At 30.8% G+C, this 24,275-nt stretch overlaps 1 protein-coding gene across 1 annotated transcript; it reads left to right on the plus strand.

Annotated features, from left to right (window-relative positions):
* Positions 1 to 1,164: 1,164 nt before the first annotated feature.
* On the plus strand, positions 1,165 to 23,084 carry LOC132759640 (heat shock 70 kDa protein 12B-like). Its single transcript, XM_060751448.1, has 5 exons — positions 1,165 to 1,284; positions 10,286 to 10,564; positions 18,409 to 18,621; positions 18,982 to 19,126; positions 21,116 to 23,084. The coding sequence occupies exons 2-5, from the start codon at positions 10,298 to 10,300 to the stop codon at positions 22,147 to 22,149; spliced, it is 1,659 nt and encodes a 552-aa protein (XP_060607431.1). The 5' UTR covers positions 1,165 to 1,284; positions 10,286 to 10,297; the 3' UTR covers positions 22,150 to 23,084.
* Positions 23,085 to 24,275: the final 1,191 nt, after the last annotated feature.

A 24,275-nucleotide genomic window follows, 5' to 3' on the forward strand; every position in this document is an offset into this window, starting at 1 on the left:
AGCACGGTTAATTTCCAAAACAACGGCCGCTTTCGAAAGAGAAATCATTCAAGTAATTAATAATTTCGATTCTACACTTAACAAAAATGTTGTGTTTTTTTCCAATCATATCGACAGACTTGACACAAGAGCTCAAGTGTTAATGTCGCTGTTTATTACAGAAAAAAACAATTATTCAACGATTTTTTTTTGGCGTATCCGCCATCTTGACACAATCATGTGAGAAGACCATCACCACGTGATTTGTGTGAAGGCAGCGGTTACTGACTGTAGTGTAACCGGTGCGTGGAGTGTGATAAAAACGATATGACCGTCACGTTTATCCAACGAAAAGCGGCGTTACTGTCGTGCAGTATTTTAAATATCCCTATAATAATAATTCAATTAAATTTGTGGCATATTTCATCGCTATAATTAAAAATAACTGTATTTTTTCCATTTTCAAAACACCGTTTGTTCTTGTTAGTTTTATTGGTAAAACTACTTTCTTTATTATTCAAATATTGTATAATTCAATAAACGGTGCGAGACTCATTATATTTGTAATGATTCCCATTTTGGTTTTCGTGATGCTCGTTCTGCAGCTGATGTAATATTTCTTCTTCCTATATAAATATTCAAAAGGTTTTATGTTAAAAGTAAACGTTATATTGTTTTATAAATTATCGAAGTACTTTCAAGTTTAGTTTGATAATATTTCATTGCAACATATCTTAACATAAATACATTAAGATTACATGATCGATACAAGAACAAATATTCACAGAAAGATATATCACAAATGCTACAAGTTAAAACAATATTAGCACAACTCTCCCCACAACGTCAGTATTTAAGATAATCATATTTATTCCTGTACTTTTCATGCCATTACTTTTAAAGGCTAGTTAAGTTAAACATAAAATTGTTATAATGTCGTTAATTGATAACTCATACAATGGGGAGTCCAGTATGAAAATGTTAAAAATAATAATGGAAAGAAAAAACGTCAATGTCTGCCACTGGTAGGAAAAATACAAACAATAGGATGAGTAAAAAAAGGAAGAAAAAAAGAGAATTTGATTATAAAAGACAAATTAAACCCATTGACTGCCGAACCCCATATTATGAGAGATAAACAGTTGTAAACAGAGATAAAATTATGACGACAACGATTATGATAATATTGAGTTCTTTTCTTTACGACGTAAACATCGATTTACGGTAATATGTGTCGTGGTAAAGCTATTACTTCCACGTTTGTGTTTACATTTTCTATTCGTATCATATTTGGTTGGAGAAAGTGTAAGTTGATTTTTAATCTTTTTGTTATCAGATATTCAATTTGACAACGTTCAAAAACTATTCAAAATAGAAAGTTAACACACAGTCAAATTCATTTATAACAAATCCCTTTTCTTTTTATTAAACTCTTTTTTATATAGAAATTAAAGGCCAAAGTAAGTTAACATTCATATCAATATAATATAAAAGAAACAGGGATTCAAACAAAATAACATTACTACAAGGTAACTCAGGTGAAAGTCCTATAAATGTGACGTTGCAATGACATATTTTTGCTTCTAGGCAAAGCAATGTCATATCGAGATTGCTTAAAAACCATAGCACATTTCGCAAGAAAATATTGTCGAACAAAAAACATAACTCAGCATAAATACATTAATTTGACCTCTTCATTAACAAACGTAAAAGAAAATGCCCATTAACAAAAAAAATAAAACTGTCAGATCCGAAAAAAATCATGATTAAATATTTTCATTTTATTAAATTCCTTATACAGCCGATAAACAAATGACCGTCAGAGCGCGAAATCTGATTGGCTAATTTAAATGCAAGCATTTAAATGAGTCAAAAGTTTCAAACTTTTGAACGAAATATTTGCCCATGCACCATCAGCGTGAGCGAACTTATATTTCCGTTCAAAAATTTGGAATCAGTCTCTTAACCAGTATGGCCGATAGGCCAAAATAGATTGATGTGTGCATTTTATTTTAAATTGAGAGTTTCTGTCAATGACTGAGCATGAAATTGAAAGAAAATTTGATAAACTTTTGCATAAAGCTTGAAAGGCAAGGCAATGGACATTTTCTTAATTCTTTTATGATGCTATGCCTTAATAAGCAAAAACTGTCATCCCTATGATTCGTATTCACGGGATTTCTTGTATTATCGTGGAATAATCAAAACGGATGGTCCAAGCGACGCAGGCCACTTCCTTCGATATCCGAAAAATTGTAAAATTGTAAACAAACAAAAAAAACATTAAATTTATCAGTTCCCCTCACCCCATCATCAAATTTTTAGTTTTTTCCATGTAGCAGAAACCTGTAGCGGGTATATGACACAGGTCTCACACTACTATATGTACAATACAGCTCCAAATATGTGTTCCACGAATAGATAGTAAAGGAAACATATAAACACCAATAATGAAACATTGTTTATCCTTATCACTTTTTATTTTGACAGCTGCGATGAAAAACTGTAGTTTCCATTGCTTAATGATACTCATATAACTAATAAGAAAATACATAGATAAGTCATTTAACACTTAATTAGGAGTGGCAATTATGATTTGAACTGATGTGTAGAATAAAATCAGCCTTATCAAATGCAAAGATAATACGAGAAAGCACCTGGCACATAAAAGGTGAAGGTCAGTATATACAAGCAGAATTATCTTTTGTTTTGCTTACAGTTACGATCTTTCTTTCCCTGTGCATCAGGCTTAAGAATACTGTAACAAAATGTTTTATTACTAATATCCAATCAATTTAAGTCCTTAGCCCCCAAGTATACATGCTTGGCCGACATAAACTATAGCAAGCCCTTAACGTCTGATATATTGGATTACTCAGACAGTAGAGCAGTCCAGACTGTGTGTATATATACTTGTTTAATGGAAGGTCTCAAGTTCGAGTCCTGATCTGGTTGAAAGTTGTAAAAGAGACATATTCAGAATAAAATATTAAATTCTATCTAAATCTGCCTGAGTATTTAATAAACTTTTGTGTGTCGTGAAATACAAATTCAATTTTGCTATAAGTAAGTAGTGGGTTTCCAACAAGAAGTTTTGTCTGTACTTAGCAGATAATCAAGTCTAGTAGCTATAAAATGTTGCCTCTCTGTTCAGTACACTATTTTCATTGGAAAAAATAGTGCTCTGCATCATCCACCCCACTACTACAGTCGTATAATGAATTTTGTCGTAAGTAATTTCTAAACAAGTCTGCATTTAAGTTACTACATTGGTTTCTTATTCTTACTTATTCTTACATGAAAGACAGAAGTACGTTCACCGCTTAAAAATATTTAGGAACAACTGGTGGTTTAAAATGATTTTAGCAATGTTTTCAAAGGCATTTCGAATGGTTAGGGAAAGTTCATTCTATAATTTGATTGATAATGGACTTACAGATTCAAATAGTTCTGCACCTCTTTGCACTGTTAAAAAATGTTAGAGCTATTTTTTCAAATTGTAATGATTATTTTCAATGACCAATAGTGGAGTAATTCAGAAATATTGGTGGGTAAAAATCCATGTTTTTCTTTTTTATAATATTTTTTATCAATTTTTTTAATTTTTCGTCTGTCTGACAGAGAAACCAATCCAAATTTCGTTTAATAATTTGTCTATGGAAACAGAAAGTGTAAGGCCGGTTATTATTCTTGCGACTTCATATTGCATTTTTTCAAGGGTTTCTTTTTCTACATTTGGACAAATATCCCATAAAACAGATGCATATTTAAAAATTGGTCTCAGATATGATATGTAAATTTGATTGAATAATGAACGTTTTAATTTGAATTTTAACATTTTCATAGAACCTAAGACTTTTGAAGCTGAAGAAGGTATTATTTTACCATTATTATTTAAGTTGATTCCAATATGTTTGTGATGTTGAACATGAGTTAAATTAATGTTATCAAAATATCAAAAGTCAGTTTTGGATGTTCTCGTTCTGCAAAAGAAAAGGTAACAACTTCAGGTTTTCACGGATTAAAATTAACTAGCCGTTGTTCTGAATGTAAAATGTCTTGAATTGTGTCAATATCAACTGATGAAACTGAAAGGGAGCGATCATCGGCAAATTATCTTGTTGTACTCTCTAATTAATCTACAATGTCATTATCATATATTAAAAAACTGTGTCCGTGTCCTTTTTCTTTCTAACCTATTTTTATTTCTCTTTATTCTTATTTCTTGAGCTCCGTTAAAGAAATTTCAAGTTTGACAGTTTAACGTTCAGATGTAGACGTATATGAAAAATAGAACAGAGCCCTGAGGAGCCCCGGCAATTATATATCTAGTCTCTGAAAATGAGGATCCAACAGATACTTTTTACATTCTGTTAAATAAATAATCTTCTACACGTTTATTTATTTCCCTATTATACCGTATTGTTTTAAATTGCAAAAGAGACCAGAATGCTAGACCCTGCCAAATGTTTAAGGAATATCACACACAAAAAATACACATGTAGATATTCTATCATCATAAGTTTTACATGTTTGGTGGTACTGGAAGAAAACCCGACTGATATTTGAAAATGAGATTATTTTCATCTAAATTATTATATAAATGTTATAGAATTACTCGTTCCATGACCTAACCAAATCAACAGATTAAGAATATTGGCATGTAGATTGATAAAAGTTTCTTATCACATTCTCTATAAAGTGACATAACATTTCCTAATTTTAGACAACTAGGGTGCATGTTTTGTGAGTTTTTTCTGATTTGTTCGTTTTCGTTCCAGTCTGTAGTTTTATTTGATTGTACAGCTTTTTTGTTTTTTAATCGGTCGTGCTTTCAGGAAATTATACTAAGGCTTATCATGAGGGCGTACAGTTACAAAATATGTAGGTATGCATCATTTTGTTAGTTCTAAAAAATTATGACTGAAAGTGTTACATGGTGTGTCAACAGAATTATTGAGTAGATAATCTGTTATTTATGTATTGAAATCAGCATTTTATAGTTTCATACACGTCGTCTGAAGGGAGCATCAAATTAAAAAAATTATATGTATGTATGCATATGTAGCATTACGGTCGCTGGTCAGTTTCAATAGCCCCAGAGTCATATGGTAAAATGGCATCGGAAATCGCAATTGGGTCAATTTACGTGCTTGAATGGTTACTTTCACGAGTTGGCAGAGTTATTATATTAGACATGTTGTTTACATTAAGAATGTCTTTGAATTTTCTATTGTTTGGATTAAGTTGGTCCTCATTTATATCACCGACTAAATAATTTTATTTACTATTTCTGATACCCTTTCAAGACAAATATTCAATTTTTCTCCAAAATATGTCCTGTATATGGTAGTGTGGTAGTCTATACACCGTACATATTAACAGAGGTTTACTTTTGTCTTTTATTTCAAGATAAAGAGATTCTGGAAGAAGTAATTCAAGATCTAATTTTGTTTATGGTCTTAAATGGAATGCAGTGTATACAAAAAATCCCCCTGAATGTGCATTTTTGACTTTTCCAAATGTAAAAAATGTTTAATCGCATTTTAAATGATTCCTAAACAAACAATCCAATGCTAAATTTCCTAAAATTTTTTTGTTTTTAATCTAAAAAATTTAATGAAGTATATAAAATCAGTGGTATGTGTCATTTAAAGGGCCTGGAGTTAACTCAATATCACCAAAACACCATAATTATAAAGGCAAAAAATAGAATGCAACAATTATTGGTCATTTTGGCAATATTTATTAGTGAATTACTGTTTAAGCAATTACTCTGTAGTAGTAGATAGTGTAGCTACATATCACATTAGTTAATATTGATATACAATTGATATATAATTGGAAAACAATGGAAAATTAAGATTGTGGTATTGTTTATATAGTTCACTTTTAACCATGTAAAATAGATCATCATAGTAAAGATAGGGTGTGAAACATGACAACATGATTTTGTATGTGTGTGTGTTTACAGTTATATTATAGCCCTATTGCTACTATCCATAATATTATGTCATTACTTATTTGGTAAAAGTTTTATGTCAAAACTTAAAGAGAGTGAGGAAATGGCTATATCAAAAAGTGTTATTGAAATAAAAATATACCCAAGGGGACTGGCAGCTAGGGAAACTATTTTGATATAGGAGACAATTAATATAGTAAACAAAAATACAACCAAGCTGAAAAAACAGCTTAGGTTTAACACAATGAGAAAGTAAATTAAATAAAAATGGTTTGGAAATTAAGCTATTTAAGATAATAATGTATACACCAATTGATGATAATAATAATATTCATTTTGTCTAAAAAGACAGGCTTGAGTGCCGTCTGCTATCAGCTGATAACACGGGTATAATACGTCAAAAAATTCGTCTGATACACAGGTAAAAATGTACAGGTTATTAATAATAGAGTATTATTGCGGAATCATATTGATGTGATTTAACAATAGGTTATCAATACAGCTTGCACACAATGTTTAAACAGTGGCACACTATTTTTGTACGGAAACTGTCTAGACAATACTATAAATAGAACCATATGTGTAATTAACTGATAATTGACATGTCTTTGATATAAATTTTCTTTTGGATAGCTTTGCGGTGGTAGAAATTGCCTTGTACTCGAAACCGTAAATTTGACTTTTCTGTCCGTATGGATCACTTCTCCGTCGCCCGTCCGTTCGTTTGTCCGTCCGTGACAAATTTTGTCTTGACTACTTCTCAGAAATCACTGGTGCAATTGCATCCAAACTTTACAGGAAAGATAAGTATCAAGTCTTGTTGTGCATATCATCGACTTTTTATGGTTCAATGATTTTTGTCGAAGTTATGGCCTTTTAATAATTTTCAATTTAAAAGTTTGTCCGTACTTCTCTTTTACCACTTATGCAATTACAATGAAACCTTACAAGATTGATTTTTAAGTCAAGTACTTGCGCATATCACAAGGGTTTTTGGCTTGAATGATTTTGGCTGAGTTATGATGTCAAAAAGATGTCTAATAAGTCCAGCTAAGTCAAACATGCGTCAGCTGTAAAATTACGAATATGAGTACACATATTAAAATAAAAGAAAATAAAAGCACGTGTATATCAATAAAAAACTATGGATTTTTCTTACATTTTTATGTCACAAATAGATTAAAGCAAGAAGGTCTATCCCCCCTTCCATTAATGAAATTTCTTAAAATTTAAAGTTTGCCACACCGAGAGATAAGTATTTAAAACGTTTGTCAATGTATAGAGGATATTGTATGACTGTAGGTTTAATACTTAATTTATTGCACTCGTTGAATAAAACAATTTATTTTATGCTTTTCAGTGGATTACTGATTTATCCGAGAAAACTATATTTGATAATTTCACAGTGAAAATTATCAAAATATAATTTCACACTCTACTTTTTAAGATTTTCCCCATATTTCACTCAATTTTATTTTTTGCTGACAATTTTGATAATGTAAGGCTGTTCAGAAAAAAGCAAAGCTGAAGTTGATAAATAACTTAAATGTCAAAGTAATAGAAAGAAGAACACTTACTTCTATTCATCCAAATTACCAATCACCAAATATCGTCTCTTAATTTTTTGTTTCATATTTACAGTCTGACAAATACATTCCTTCCACATGCAAAACTGTTCTTGATGACATTTGGGCATATTTAAGTATCCTACGAGCAATAACTGCCGTATGATTTATGAAAACTTGAAAAGCAATGAAAGCCATCATCCCGAAGAATAAGTAAACAACCCAGCGTTCGTAAGGCAGTCGTTCAACTAATCTAAGCTTCCAAATTCCTAGCCGTTGTTTGAATGTTTACACATCTGTCAACACTTATATTGTCAAAAAATCCAAATGATATCCCTCTAAATCAAACACAATTATTTTTCTCCCGTGAAATACACAACTTTTAAAAATGGCGGCCGCTTACATTTAACAGAGCCAGGTCTAATATAAATTCGCAGTAAGTAACAGAAATATGGATCGATGTTTTTTTTCATTGACGCGCCTATAGTGTTACGCTATATTGTATATAACGACATTGACGTCACGTCAAAGTGTTATTACGCTATAAAAATTAATTATAGTGTAAAAATGACTTTATTACACTTCTGTGCCGCTGTGTACGTCAAAAATTAATTATGTTTGCTGATGATATTCTTTTATTCACGACAGACTTAATTAGCTTGCAATTTGGAAAATATCAGATATATTACTTTACTGAGAAATGGGGTCTAACGTTTATAAAAGTTCCCTCTGCCTTGCGTATTTGCTTCATAATGACATCTGCAATGGCGTTATAACATAAAATTCGGCTTCTAAGCTAAGTTCGATCAAATGTTAATCATTTAGGTCTTATAGATTAACGCTTAGATTATGACTTTATATGATGCAAATTATTTGAGTGACGCAGCCATTTTTTTAAAAATTGGGACAAGACAGTTAATACGTTGCCGAATTTTTATAACATGCCATTCAGTGAACAGCGAAATTGTATTGTGATAATTTCACAGTGAAATCATAAAATATAATTTTCACAGTTGCCGGAGCTATTATATATAAAATAATCTGCATTTACTGATCTGGATTTACATATATGCCAGTGTCGCCTAATAATCACACGGCCTAATATTCCCACGGTTTATACATTTTTTTTTAACTTGCCTGTGCCTTTGTTTACAAACAAAGCACTTTGAATAGAGTCTTTCCTGAGGGAGATAAAAAATAAATTGATTTGTGACCGGATATCATACTGACCTAGTTGTATATTTGTGGAGGTCTATCTCCCCTTCCTTTATGAAATTTCTGAAAATTTAAAGTTTGCCACACCGAGAGATAATTATTTAAAACGTTTTGATATTGCATGACTGTAGGCTTATACTTAATTTATTGCACTCGTTGAATAAAACAAATTTCATTTTAACTTTTTTTAAGCATGAAATAAAAAGAAAATTTGTTTGTTTCTTATGTAAGATGTAATTTTATTTCATCTCGTGAACTTTTAAAACAGTATTCTCACTCGTGGCTACTATATCGGAATGTGAATTAAAAGAATATATCTGAAATCAGTGGAAATATCATTAGAAATACGCTTTGTCTTTTAAGTAAAATATGCTTTTTTTATGAAAAGCACATTAATACTGCACATATTTCTTTTAATGTAACACAATTTGTAAAATTTTACAGATTTATTATCTTAAACAAGAATAATGTGATGTCATTATTTGATAACGTCATAGCTAAAGGCTATATTGTTCATCTCGAGCTATTATATATAAAATAATCTGCATATACTGATCTGGATTTACATTAATGCCAGTGTCGCGTAATAATCACACGGCCTTATATTCCCACGGTTTATACATGTTTTTTTTAAATTAGTTGTATCTTTGTGGAAACCTGGTACGTCTTTACGTGTAAGAAATCGGCAAATAGCTGAAAACCCATAAAAAGCATTAAATAAATAGATAATTTGTTTCTTTTGTATCTAAGATTAAAATATATTTCTATCGTGAACACCAGATCTACGCCACTCGTGAAAACATTACAACTGGTGTTCACTTTGCGACATATATTTCTATCTTACCTAAAAAAACAAGCAAATGTCATCTAAATATATTGATACTTTTAAGTTTTAAAGATGATCATTTCATTGCTATAAGATATGATGCTACCGTATATATCAATATATCAATATAGTGAAAATTATACATAAGTCGATTGTTTTTATATTAAATGTAGGAATAACACGGAATTCCATCTTCTTAACGGATAAATGTTTATTTTAAAGTAAGGTTGGAAAAGGTTATTTGTTAATGGTAGAAGTTGTATAAAATGTATACTTGTATATATCAATATAAATGTCCTAAATGTTTTTGTCATATAATGTATGTGTGTAAATGGTCTTCAATTTATAATGATTTTCTAAATGATCAACAACTAATTATTATCAATTACCAAAAAATGTATTTGTAATAAAAGGATTCATTTTAAATTAAAAAATATACAATAACTGTATACATTTCTATTCCTTTTTTAAAATATCCAATCTTTTTTTGTAAATGACTAACTGGCTCAAACAATGTAGCACACAGTAACTAACATTTGTGTTATTCGTACATTTATAATGTTTTATAAATCTTTTATGTCAGTTGAATTGAAAATAGAAATAAATTTCAATGTAACAATCAAACTATATTTTTTTCTAAAAGTTCAGCTTGCATTCAATTTAATCTTTTAAAAGACATTTTCTGAAACAGATATTCCATTTCTAGAGCTATTATTTTGTACTTTCCTTTCCTTTTAGAGTTTATGCAGAATGAATGACACGTTGATTGTTACAGCTATTGATATAGGAACATCATACAGTAGTGGTTTCTATTCGACCAGATCTAAACCAAAATGGATTGACGGTGCACATTGTCTTCCTTACGAAAAGTTACCTACGGTAGTGCTTTTTGACAAAAGAAAGAAATTTCATAGCTTTGGCTATGAAGCAGTTGACCATTACAAACAGCTTTCAGACGAAGAAAAAAGATATTGGTACTACTTTAAAGAATTTCACAAGATAACAAATGAGCATAAGGTATGGTTTCAACTCATCAAGTTCCTTTGTGGTGACAAAGAACCAAAACATTAATTTGTACATGCAACATGTTAAATGTTAAGTTATTATAAATGCTTAATTTAAATTTGAATGTTTTATGTTGAATTACATATCCAAGTTAATTTAAAACTGTCACTGCTTGTTTTAGTGTCAACGGTGTTTTTTACATTTGCATTTTGGCGATTTTTAAGGGTTGAGCATTATATTAACAGAAGAAAAAAATAATTTGTTTGTTTTTCACATCTCTGAGAAGTGTGTAGGTATTCAAAACAGTACAAAACAATATTTTAAAAAGAAACTACTGCAATCATGCATCCTAACTACACAGTAGATGTATGATTGTGTTAATTCTGCTTATATCGTCATGAATTTTCCCGCTATATACAGTTGAGTTAAAACTGAAGTTAGTTCTCAACCTTGTGCACACCATGTGCACTTCTTCTAGTGCACTAGACCAAATTACCGGACAGGGTGACACTTTATTAGTTTAATGGATCATTGCATAGCAAATTGTCAATTTGACCACGGTAAAGTCATATATTGATTTACTATTGTAAGTATAGTTTAACCTTTTGGGATATATTCATTCATAATATAAATTTAGTTTTGAATAAACGGTTTGGATACTGCGAAAACAATTTTAAATTGATAAGATATCTGTTAATTATAAGAATGTAAATATCTAATACAGTACTATATTTTTCTCTAACTTTCTGTTATACATAACCGTTTCCTCATAATTTGTTTATTATTGTTGTTATAAAGTTTGTAAAAACAATGAGTATAATTTGCTTCACGAAGGCAGGCAATATTCTACATAATACAGATAAACCCTGTTAGTCACCTTTCTGTGAAGAATGACACAAAAATTCAGTCATTTCTCAATTACGAAATGATTATAATATGACCATTATAGATATCATTACAATATTTTTATTTTGATAAGCATTGAAGTCAAGTTCATAAACAAAATGAATGAAATAATTTACTATTTCACTTGAATGTTTAAATGCTTTTTACAAATATGTGTTTATATTTTTATAAAGATCTTCTTAACTAAGTGATATTTAGATTGCAGGGAAATACTTTAATATAAGTGTCAAAAATCATTCTTCTTAGCGAGAAAGTTTTAGTACATATATCCTATGGAGGCTATTCGTTGCCAAAAATCCAACCTTGTTGATCTGAGTTGAACAGTTTGTTTACAGACAAAATATTTGTGTATTTCTTTGTATGTAAACTCCAATGTTGTATTCTGGGATTGAGTAATATTGTAAACATGTATTTCAACAAAATACATTTTGTTATAATAAATGACAAAATATTAACTTTTTTCTGATTGTAGCAATACCAAGTGTTCGTCATAACATTCGAAACTCATTGTTCTTGCATAGAAGACTGGCGTTTCCGTGAGATTTACCCGTGCCGGAAATTTCAACTGGCATGGGGGTGCCAGATGAGTCGCGTGCCAAACAACAACGTCATTTTAGCGCACTTTATGAATGAACCGCGTTAAAATGACGTCGTTTTAAAAGGAAAATATGTGCTTAGGATGACGTTATTTCGCCGTTGTTATTTAAGTTGTAAGTTCATACGCTATTGTAAGAAAATAGTTATGGATGAAATGACTTTAGTTTCCATGAACATATATCATATTGAGGTAAACCATTTTAAATATCAAATAATATGGTAGAATATGCAAGAAAAAATATCTAACATATGTTTGCTGTTCGGACCGGAATATCCGTCCCTCGGGAACCCGCCCATGGGCGGTAACTCGGCAAGCGGGTCCTCTCGGGACGGATATTCCGGTCCGAACCGCAACATATGACAGATATTATTATTCGTGTATACGCCGACAAAACAGAAGTGACTTTTTTAGCTTTACATTGTCAAGCCATCATCATTTGGATCAGCGTAATCCAGCTTTACACGTTTTTCAATTGGAGATAAAATAAGCTTCGCCCATTTTCCCAAACACTTCATCATCGTAAATAAACGTATTTATCCGCTCATTTTCGGTATTTACCGTCAGCGACGCATAGTTTCCGTTTTAAGTTATTCACCAAACATAATTTACTTGCATGAGTGCCATTATATGCCTTTATTCAATCAACATCAGTGGGCTTTAAATGATAATAGGTATACAAGTTTTGAAACGTTGCAGATACCACATTTTCTAGAAAAAGAAACTAAAAAAAAAATCACCAGGTTACTTACTATCTGAGGTTAAATATTTTTTAAAGAAGTAAAATCTATTGATAAGACTATATTCAACGAGAAATAAATTTTACTGAGGGGATTCCAATTAATTTGCATAGGAATGAGTCACATTGACAGTTAAGCTGCTACATTACCACTTACAAATTTTCATATCATCATCTGATAGAGATTTTGATACGACTAAATACTAATACAAACCAAATTATGGCTAGAAGTAGCATTTACTATTACATTAGTAACCTTAATTCTAGCGTATGACTTGACAAGAAAAAACTTTTATAGTAAAAATTAAAACCAAAGTTGTATGTACCCTTTCGTACATAACTTTTTTTATAATTACCATGCTTTACAGATATATTTTCCCATTTTTCCCATTTTTTTTCACTAATAATATTTAAATCAGTCCAAATGTATATTGCATGTTGATTATCAATTTATGTATAAATTGTTTATTTTTTCTCTAAGAAAGCCATCACTTACAAAATTTAATAAATATTCTGTGTAGTATTTCATGTACATAAAAATAGTTCAGATCGACAGCCTGATTTGAACTGTCTGTATACATGCTGCATATACTACAAGTCTATGTTACAGCTATTTTTAGCAAGTATACACAGAGTTAAGAGCTGTTATTGATTCGGTACAATGCATAAAAGAAGACCTTAACCTACGTCAGCTTACATATATTTAATAATAAAATGCTAAATCACATCCTATGACTCAAAATATCTCCAATTGGAGGTAAACAGAGATGCTAGGATACACTGAATATTTATTTCAATAGTAAATTGGAACAAATTCACAAGTTTTGGTTATACAACGGAATTATTGGTAGTCAACGTGGTTATACACTTGGGTCAAAAATTTGGGTTTTTCTACAACCCAATATAGTCCTTTAAAGAAAGAAGGCACAGGCTTACTGTTCAGTTCTCTTTATTCGTGTTGCCAAAAGTGATTTCCATGTATCGCATTCTAGTACTGTTTGCTGAATGTAAAAAATACATGCATACGAGTACTTCTGTTGTTTACATAACGTCTGAAGGCACACAAGCCCACCACAGGTACTTGAAACAAACTTTTTAAAGTTTTATATGGGCTATATACTATAATAAGATATAAGGTCTCCAACAGAACACAAACATCATGCTGAACAAACAAGAACACTGCTGCAAGAAACGACCAGATCACGGTTATCTCTTTCTGGCCGACATTCGAAAGGATCAATCCAAGCGTTAACGCTTTTCAATTCATTTAAATTCTTCAAATAGTAAAGAAATGAGTAAAAGTTTCACAAAAAGCCAATATTTTCAATCCATGTCGTTTTCGACGTCCAATCTATTCATGTATACAAACACGATTTCTTGTCGATTTCTACGAAATAAACAGAAAACGTCTAAAAATTTCCCATAAATTTCATAAACAAACTCTTTTTCTATCAATTGGCGAAGTCTAAATTGAACTAGAGCCCTCTTTGTACGCAATTTAAAAAATATTGGTTGTAGAAGCGGAGATCAAGTAAAGTGCGCCATTTTGATTTTGAAGTGAAAGGTAAATGAAGCAAAGAAATAGTATTATAAGATTGGTCAATAGTATTCCGATAATTACCTAAACCAATCAAATCCTTGTATAATATTCAGAGCGGAACAGTATATATTGCGATATACATGGCGATAAAATACTGTCACAAGCAGGATCCTTGTGAATTTTTTAATGAATTACGTATGAAGAGGGCTTTTGATCAGTTAAGACTTCGAAGATCGATAGGAAAAGAGTTTGTTTATGGAACGTACGTAAAATTCTAGCCGTTTTTTGTTTATTTCGTAAAAATCGACCAGAAGTCGTGTTTGTATATATGAATGGTATGGACGTCGAAAACGACATGAATTGAAAATAATGGCATTTTGCGAAACTTTTCCCAATTTCTTTGATATTTGAGGGATTTTAATGAAATAAAAAGCGTTAGCACTTGGATTGATGCTTTCAGATGGTGACCAGTAAGAGATGACCGTGTTCTGGTCGTTTCTTGCAGCAGTGTTCTTGTTTGTTCCGCATGATGTTTTTGTTCCGTTGGGGGCCTTATATCTTTATATACATATATAGACCGGTCATGTAAAATATTTGATTATGTGACTAGCGCCTGTGCACAAACCCTATCCATGGCAAAATAGTGGTTTGTATCCTTATATATGGAAAACATTTCCTTATGTTAAGGTATGAGCCCCCTAACGGGCACTCTAAGGAACTATGAAAATGACAACATAGGTCAGTTATATACCTTAAAAGACACGAGAATGCAAAATTTAAACAAAGTTTACCGTATCGTTTACGAGTTATGGAGATTTTTCTATAGTTAAACTTGGCTATTAGAAGGACTCTTTTTCAGAAATAAGAAACTCTAATTATTCTATTATATAATCATTATGAAATAATGTTTTCCTATAGAAAATATTTAAGAAACAAAAACTAGCATTCAGCTAACAAATGATCCAGCAAAATTTTTGTTTCTACTCAAAATGTTTGAAATATGTACATAAATGTTACCCTACCCCACCCATTTTAAGTAGTTGTTTGATCATTTTTCTACTTAGAAGGCCTTATTCAAAATATCCCTAAAATTTACTCAAATCAGAGGCTGTTTTCAAAGTTTGCATGAATTTTCTTAAAAGTATATTGGATGCGCTTGTCAAATATAAAATAGTTTTACCCTCTAGTTTTTATTTTATTAGACTTTGAAAATATCAGGTACCATTTTTGATAATAAATTTGGCACCATTTAGCCAAAAAATACCAATAATAATTTTATAATTAAAATGAAACACTTTTTCCTTATCAAGAGTGATCTGAAAGACACAAATAATGTTCAAAGAAAAAAAAAGAAAGAAACAAAAGTTGCCTCTTGTGGGGCTTGAACCCGCACTCCTCAGTTTCAATGCAGTTGACAGTAGTTCTAGCCTATTTGAGTACTCTTCAAAGTGGAGGTAATGCATTAGGTGGGTCATACTTAATTCACCAACTTTAGTTTTTGCATATAAGTACGCTCATTATCAGTATAAACGTTGTTACATTGTTACATTTTATCTTAACCAATTTTGCATTACTTGAATATCTTGTACTAGAATACGTTTTAACAAACTCAGAAGATATTCAAAGTCAACTGTAATGCAGTTGATGTATGTGAAATTTATAAAAGTTTTATATAATTTGAAATATTTTTGTACTAGCAAGAGTTAACTTTCTTTATACATGTATTCTGCTTTCGTGAAAATTGGCTCCGCCTATTAATTTTCGTGTATTTCTGTGATAATGCCATATATGGAAGTTGCAAAATCGTTTACAAATGTTAATCGCGTTAGAATGTATAACGGAAAGTGAGGTGTTGTCAACCTGAGAGTGTCAACTGATGCAATTAAATTCTCAACGCCATGATGCACAGCATTAAACGTGTTTGGTACTCTCTATCGTTTGCATTTCTACATGTCGCAAATTTGAAGCAATACATTTTGTAAATACAGTTTGCAATTTATCTAAGTTGCAAGTTAACAGCTTCTATTTTATCAAATCGAGATAATCAAAATGATTAAAACCAGTGCAGTTTGTAACTCTCGAATCGACAATTAATTTTTTACTAATTTGTTAAGTAGAACCGAAGTATGCATTGGCAAGTTTCAAAGGCCGGATTTTTTGGCAACGATTATCCTCCATAATATCCTGCTGTGAAAGGGACGCCCAAGATAAAATAACAATTCACAAATTAAAGTATACAAGGTTGATCATTATAATACATAGTATTTTGTACAAGTGGGAAACAGTTTTATTGAAACGAAAATTAATAATTTTAACACAAACTGCTTTTTGAAAATCATTTCAAAGCTTTATATTATATAAAATTGAATGTATGGGGAAAGATAATCATGTGAAAAGACATTATAAAGACATAAGTACGAGGAAGGTAATCTGTTTCAGACTTACAGCTGACTTAATAACTATACGAATGTTCATGTTTTATTTATAAAAACAGGTATTAATTAAATCTAAGTTAATATGAATATTCCAATCCACATATGCTCAAATTATATGCATTTGTTCTACAATAGTACATGCTTAACTTCATTGAATATCTTCGAAAACATACACAAATTTGCATTAATTTTGGGGTATCACTGCTGTCAAATGTACAAATCAAGGTATGACATTTTATCTATTTACATTGAATACATATTACTTGTGAAAATACGAAGACATACCGCTGCTGGTCACTTCAGGCATTCTCTTTACCGACTGTCCGACTGTTCGTGAATTAACGAAAACCTTTACATTAAGCTGGCGTCAGTCAATCCATGACTAATATACTCCACATTAATTCTCGTAAACTACACGGACCAAACCGAAGTGGGATCGAATATTTAAATGAGTTCTATAATGTATTCATAATTGACAGGTCAATAAAATCAGACTTTAAACGCCGGATTATTATTATTCATTAGCCAATGAAATTGACAGTCACTAACAGAAGTTGGATTTACGCATGGAACATACGGGCAACATCAAAAAATGAAACATGAAAGGTTATTTTTAATAATGTCTTGTCCATGTAACAAAGTGAGTCATTTTTTTTTAATTATCGATTCTTTCATCAATGTCCAACAATCAAAAGGAAAAAAACTGTTGTATACTGCGTTCTATTTTCATGAATTGAGCAATTTTGAGTTGTATCCCTTATTATATTATATATATAGTGGGAAAGGAAAAAAATGACAGAATCCCCTGTGATACTGAGTAGGTAAATTTCACAATTTTGAGAACAAACATGGCGTTGTCTATATAGCCGACAGGTAAAATGGCAAAACAATATTGCCATTGACTCTATTATTTCAGGTTAATTTGTTAAAATTATTTCAAACAATTTTTTTTCTCACAAAAATCAACAATCAACGGATACCGGTATTTTTCTATCTGTAAAAACCGGTTTGATTACATGGCTTAAAATAGTTTTCACGGGAAATCCGAATTATAAAGAAGGCGAAACGGTCGTCATCAGATCTACAGGAAATAATAAGCTGATCTGAACCTTAGTCAAATTAACCTTTTATCATATTCCAAAGTTTATACTTCAATTTTAAAACCCATTTATTTTAAAAATAAGTATGCTGGATTGTTGTTATCTTATTAGTGTCAAGTTGTTTATTGGCTACTCAGTATTTATTTAACTGATTGGGTGTTTGTATATCACCCTTTGGCAACTTACGTCATGGACTTTTGTGAAGTCATAAATCACATAAAATAAAAGCCAATTTATTTAATATGCTTTAAAAGTCATCAAAAGTGTTTAATGCACTTTGTGTAACCATTAGTGTGAATTCAACTGTGCTAGGGATGATTCACTCCTTATCATAACAATGTTCTAGAAGATTAACACACATAACATATATACAGTCTATTATATTTATTACATTTTCAAAGTCAAGACTGCTTAATGGACGACACAAATAATTGTAAAATAGGTTACAGAAGCTTTATACTTAAACAAAATCACAAAGGTCTGAAAACTGTAGTAAATTAATTTTGTCTGTAATTTTGATATGAAATTTTATCAAATACAGCCCACAGAACTTGAGGTAACTGAATGCAATGGTAAAAGACTGGAAACGCACAAAGTTTATGGATCGGTAATAAAATACTTTACAGACCAAATGATAACCAAACTTCTAAAGGCTGGCTTCGAATGGATAGAATCTGACATACATGTCGTGCTTACAGTTCCTCCAGTATTTTCGAGATCTAACAAGTCGATGTTAGAGAAAGCCTTTGCATTCGTAAGTTCTCTTCTCTGTCGGGTAGGCGATTTAATCATTATCAATATTTGATAATATTGTATTTATTTAAAAAACAAACGAAAAAAACAACTTCTTACTGCTATAATCGTTTATTAAAATCAAATAGTTTTGTAGAATTATAAAATGTTTAACCTGTAATCAATATGTCCAATGTTTCACAGAAGTGATTGCTTGCTTATAATACATATAAATTGTAGAACATATATATTGTAGTTGTATTTCTTTTTTTCTGCTTTTTGAAAATTCTGAGAGATATTCAAATTGTGATGACGTATTTATATCTCAAAATTGTTGTTTTGTTGACAGAAATATGAATCTTGATTTATGTTTGGCAAACAGGCTGGATTTAATAAAAACTATTCATTTGTTAACGAGCCAGAGGCTATTCTTTCTTATTGGGAGCACATGTGGAGTGACGAGCAGACTTTGCCAAAGAATGTTGACCTGAATAATGAAAATGGCTTCCTTCTTGTAAATTTGAAAGGTACTGTCCTTGAAATGAATTATTTTATAATAAACTCATATTTATATTTATTAACAATTCTTTGACATTTAAATGTTGTAATAAGATTGATACATTCAAATATAATTGTGCACAATATTTCAAAATACTAAGTATTGACCTAAGGCTTGATTTTTTATGCCCCCGTCATATAATGGCCGGGGCATATAGTGTTACCCTGTTCCGTCATTCCGTCCTTCCGTCATTCTGTCATTCCGTCATCATCAGTTTCCATTCATTTATCTTAGTAACAGTTGCACACATTCAACTCAAATTTTACATATGTATATGTCATGAGTAAATACAGGTCAAGTTCGAATTTGGTCATAGTTCGATGATTTTTGGCAGAGATATGCCCCTTTTACTTTGGAAATAATATTAAATTTTCAGTTTCCGTCCATTCTCTCACCAACCGTATTACACATTCAACTCAAACTTGACATATTGATATGTCATGAGAAAATACAGGTCAAGTTTGAATTTAGTCATGGTTCAATGATTTTGGCAGAGTTATGCCCCTTTTACTTTGAAAATAATATGAAATTTTCAGTTTCCGTTCATTATCTTCCCAACGATATTACACATACAACTCAAATTTGACATATGGATACGTCAAAGGAATGCGCAGGCCAAGTTTGAATTTGGTCATGGTTCGATGATTTTTGTTAGAGTAATGCCCCTTTAATTTGAAAATAATATGGAATGTTCAGTTTCCGTTCATTATCTCCCCAACAGTGTTACATATTCAACTCAAATTTTACATATGGATATGTCAAATGAATGCACATGTCCAGTTCGAATTTGGTCATGGTTCGATGATTTTAGGCAGAGTTATGCCCCATTAACTTTGAAAGAAAGGAAATTTTCAGTCACATTCATTATCTCTCCAACAGTTGTACATATCCAACAACAAATTAAAGATATGGATATGTCATAAGAATGCATTGCACAAGTTCGAATTTGGTCATGGTTTGATGATAGCTGACAGAGTTATCCGTCTTGAACTTTGAAAAAAAAATTAGAAATTTAAAGTTTCCGTTCATTATCTCCCCAATGGTTGTACACAATCAACTCAAATTTGACATATAGATACATCTTAGGAATAAGCAGTTCAAGTTTGAATTTGATCTTGGTTCAATGATTTTGGACAAAGTTATCTTTCTTGAATGTTGGAAAAAGTTTGAATTTTCAGTTTCAGCACTCGTAATTTTGTGGAAATGTAGGTACCCATTATTTTGGCTACAAATATGTATCATATGCAATTTACAAAAAGTTAACACTGAATAGTTTCAGTGCCTTGAACTTTGTATAAAAATGGTTTGTGCTAACATTGAATAGTTTTAAGGTCTTTGAACTTAAAATGAAAAAATAATTTGTGCAAACAAATTTGGAACTAAATATTTTAACATCTGAAATTTTGGTTGCATGCGGGGGCATCCGTGGCATGTTGACACATTTCTAGTTCATAAATAAAATTAAACTGTCACATATTCTTTTTACAACGCTCGGATTTAGTTTAAAGTACTTATTCTAGGTTATTTACGTAGAAAGTTTGACGCTTATTTGTTCCATTTTCGAGTCTGATTACCAGTAGTTGGTATTACATATGGAAACGTCGCGATGACCCCAGTAAGTTTTGGACTCGAAATCCCGATGTTGATAGGCTGACATTTACGAGGCAAACATTTTCATGCATGTTTGCATTTTTTCAATTCCGAAAATCACCGCTTCTAAAAACGCTTATTTAATTCAAAGTAATGTCACTACAATTTACTTTAACAAATATTTATAGCAAATAACTATTTGATATTTTGTAAGGGAAATTGAAAGCAAAAATTAATTAAGACAATAATGAAGAAATGAATCTTTACATAATAAATCTTTGAATGTCTAAAGTCATTTCCACCTACATAAAAGTACCCAGAAGTGTTTACAGCGTATATCTGAAGAAAAACATTTAAACACTTTCAGGTTCCACGGCATTGATATCAGCAAATTCAACAAAAGATAGGACTCAACGCAGACTTGCATATGCTGCAGGTGGCGGTTGGGGTGGTCAAGCTGTACATGAAGAGCTAAAACAGTTCATCATAAAAATTGTTGGTGCACCTGTGTTTCTCAGGTACATCGACAGTGAAGGCGGCTTGTTTGATTTTGAAAGATATGTAGAATTTGCATTTAAGCGTTTTGATGACAATGATAAAATCAACTTCAGATTATCGTTAAATGATTTATGTAAGCAAGAGTACAATGAAGATTTAAAAACTGCCATAAAAGAATCACCATTTTCACATGGAGTGAGGGTTAGATCTAAACCCGATATCGTAAGTATAGAACGAGATGTCGTAAACAGTTTCTTTAAGGACACGTTAGGGGCGATTGTGTCAAACATTAAGGACATCTTGTCTGACGAAAATACAAAAGGAATTAAAGTAATTGTAATGGTGGGCTATTTGTCAGGAATAAAATTAGTCCAGGATGCAGTAAAAGGTGCTTTTCACGACTGCCAGGTTCTTGTTCCTTCTGATCCTGAATTCACACTAGTTAAAGGTGCAATTCTGAATGGACATTACGGTAAAATACCATCTGCACATCCAAAGGTGAGAAGCATCGTTTCTCAACATACAATATGTGCTGTAGTGCAACACATTAATGATGAACGTGAATGTCCAGAACATGTAAAAGAGAAAAAGAAGGTTTTGATTAAGAAAGGAACACATGTTCAAGAAGGAGACAAACAAAAATATAACTTTACAATGGATGACATATGTGATATGGAGCATATTGATATCTTCATTTTCGCCTCTCCTAAAGCTGAAACTTGTGAATCTGCTTCTTTAAACAACGATGATGTGAAGATCATAAGAAAAGAAAGAATGAATTTCAATGGCGCTCACACAATGAACATCAACATCTCTTTAGTCTTTGTGCCTTGTGGGGTAGAATGGATTATATCGGATGAAGGCGGAATAGTGGCGATTGGCATTGAAAATTTAGATGAATAGGAGTAATTATGTGGGAAAAAATAGTTATGATTTCAAAATAATAATATAATAATTTAAGTCTGTTTTTTTCCTGTGATTACTTAAAGTATGGCATATGAAGTTTAGACCATATCTTTGCCTTTGGTCAAGTACGAGTTGTAGCAAATCTCTATCTTAAGAAATGGTGATTTGTGTCAAATTGCAAGTAATGAATAACTAACAATATTATTTCTCTGGTATTTTCTTTATATTTTGTACATAATTATGCATTTAGGTTAGATTATATATTTATACAGTGATACGGTTGTTTATAGAACTGTACAATAGAACATAGATGTTAATAAGTTAAAAAATCTTTAAAAGTTATTGACAACCTGAACTTTTGATTATCATGCACTAGATATTAAATACTAAAGTTAATTTATTATTATTATTGTTATCATTTTATGTACATTTCAATTTTGCAAATTTGCAGAATGAAGATAATAGGCAATCACATAACTGTACATGTATCTTGTATAGCAATTAAGTATATTGGTATACTCATTTTTAGATACTATGATTAATATTGTTTTAAAAGAAAACGTTTTTATATAACAGAATATTATAAAAGCAAATTATTTTTGTTACATCTGTTGTATAAGAAAAATATGTTAGTATTGTTAATTTTGATCTGGATAGATTATGATTATATTCCACTAGACTTAAAGAAATAGTCTCTCTTCTATTATAAGGTCAATCTTATGTAAACAAAATAGTAATTTTTGTTCTATATCAATGCATATGAATATCTATATTTTATTACGCAAGTCTGACTTAAAGAAATTGTCCCTCTTTAACTAAGGTCAATATAATGTAACAAAATTGTTATTGTTGTTCTATATCACTGTATTTCTATGTATGTATATAATGTTATATTCTTCACCTATTGAAGGAAATAAAGATGTTTAATATAATATGTAGTTTATTGCCAATGTAAATACTTTAATCTATCTTTTAAAAGTACATCTCTCAAGTTTGCAAATAGAACTGAATGAAAATATGATTAAGTATGAACGTAACAAATATAATTTAAATACAAGCAATTCAAATATATAATTAATGTTTTCAAATAATTATCCATGACTTTAGTTTAAAATTACCTCAAATTACATTTAACATGTAGAGGGATGGATTATAAAGCCTCACCAGCGCCGGACTGCATTTATCGTGAATCAAATACATTTATTGAGCGAAGGGAAGTCACCCTAAAAATATGAAGAAATGAGTTTACTCTTGTTATTTCCCTTCTTAAACTATCACAGTTGTTAAAATTATATTTCTTTGTCAACAAATTAGATTTTATCAATCAACTTTTTTAAAAAAGTTATCTAACAGGTAATAGAAAGAGCATTGAAACACGAGGCTTTCTGATTTGAACGAGGGGGCTTAGCTCCCTTATATAAATCAAATTGTCGAGTGTTTTGATGTTATTTCATTTGTATCGTAGGCAAAAATTAAAACACATTCCATGTTGTCACAATTTGAAACCCCATAAAAAGGAAACCATTAAATTAACATTTGAATATGATATTTCTATAGCTATCCCTTTCTCTGTCGTCACAATAAGTAAGCCCCAGAAAAAATGAGTCAATCAATGGGCATGCTCTGGTAACTAAACCTTCCCTCCAGTAAATGCCCTGTGCATGTACGGGTATATGTACATTGTTGTATACGATTTAACTTTGACTTCGATTTTCAGCAGAATGATTCCAAAACTATGATACAAAAACAAATTAAAGCAGCATTGCAAGTTGTACAATAGATCGACAATAGCATCAGATTTCTTTTATTTTTCAAGTGACAGCTTCTTCATTGCACAATTGGTTACATTTCCTACATATGACTCGAACCGGTCAGCCTTAAAATGATACTTAGCTTTGGAAAGTTCTCTACTCTAATTCCTTGAAAACAAAACAAAAGTATGAAACTGTTTAGATACGTCTTAAGTTACAAAACCTAACTAAAGAATAACTTATTTTTGGGTAACTTTATCATTTAATGAATTCCATGACGAAATAGATATTCATATCAGTTGTTGTAAAGTAGCGCAGTTCAACAGCAAACTGAAAATGCCCTTTTGTAAAAAAAAATAAGGTGATTTTAAT

The sequence above is a fragment of the Ruditapes philippinarum genome, unplaced genomic scaffold (genome assembly GCF_026571515.1).
Source record: "Ruditapes philippinarum isolate M1 unplaced genomic scaffold, ASM2657151v2 ctg461_1_1_1_1, whole genome shotgun sequence".
Classification (NCBI taxonomy): Eukaryota; Metazoa; Mollusca; class Bivalvia; order Venerida; family Veneridae; genus Ruditapes; species Ruditapes philippinarum.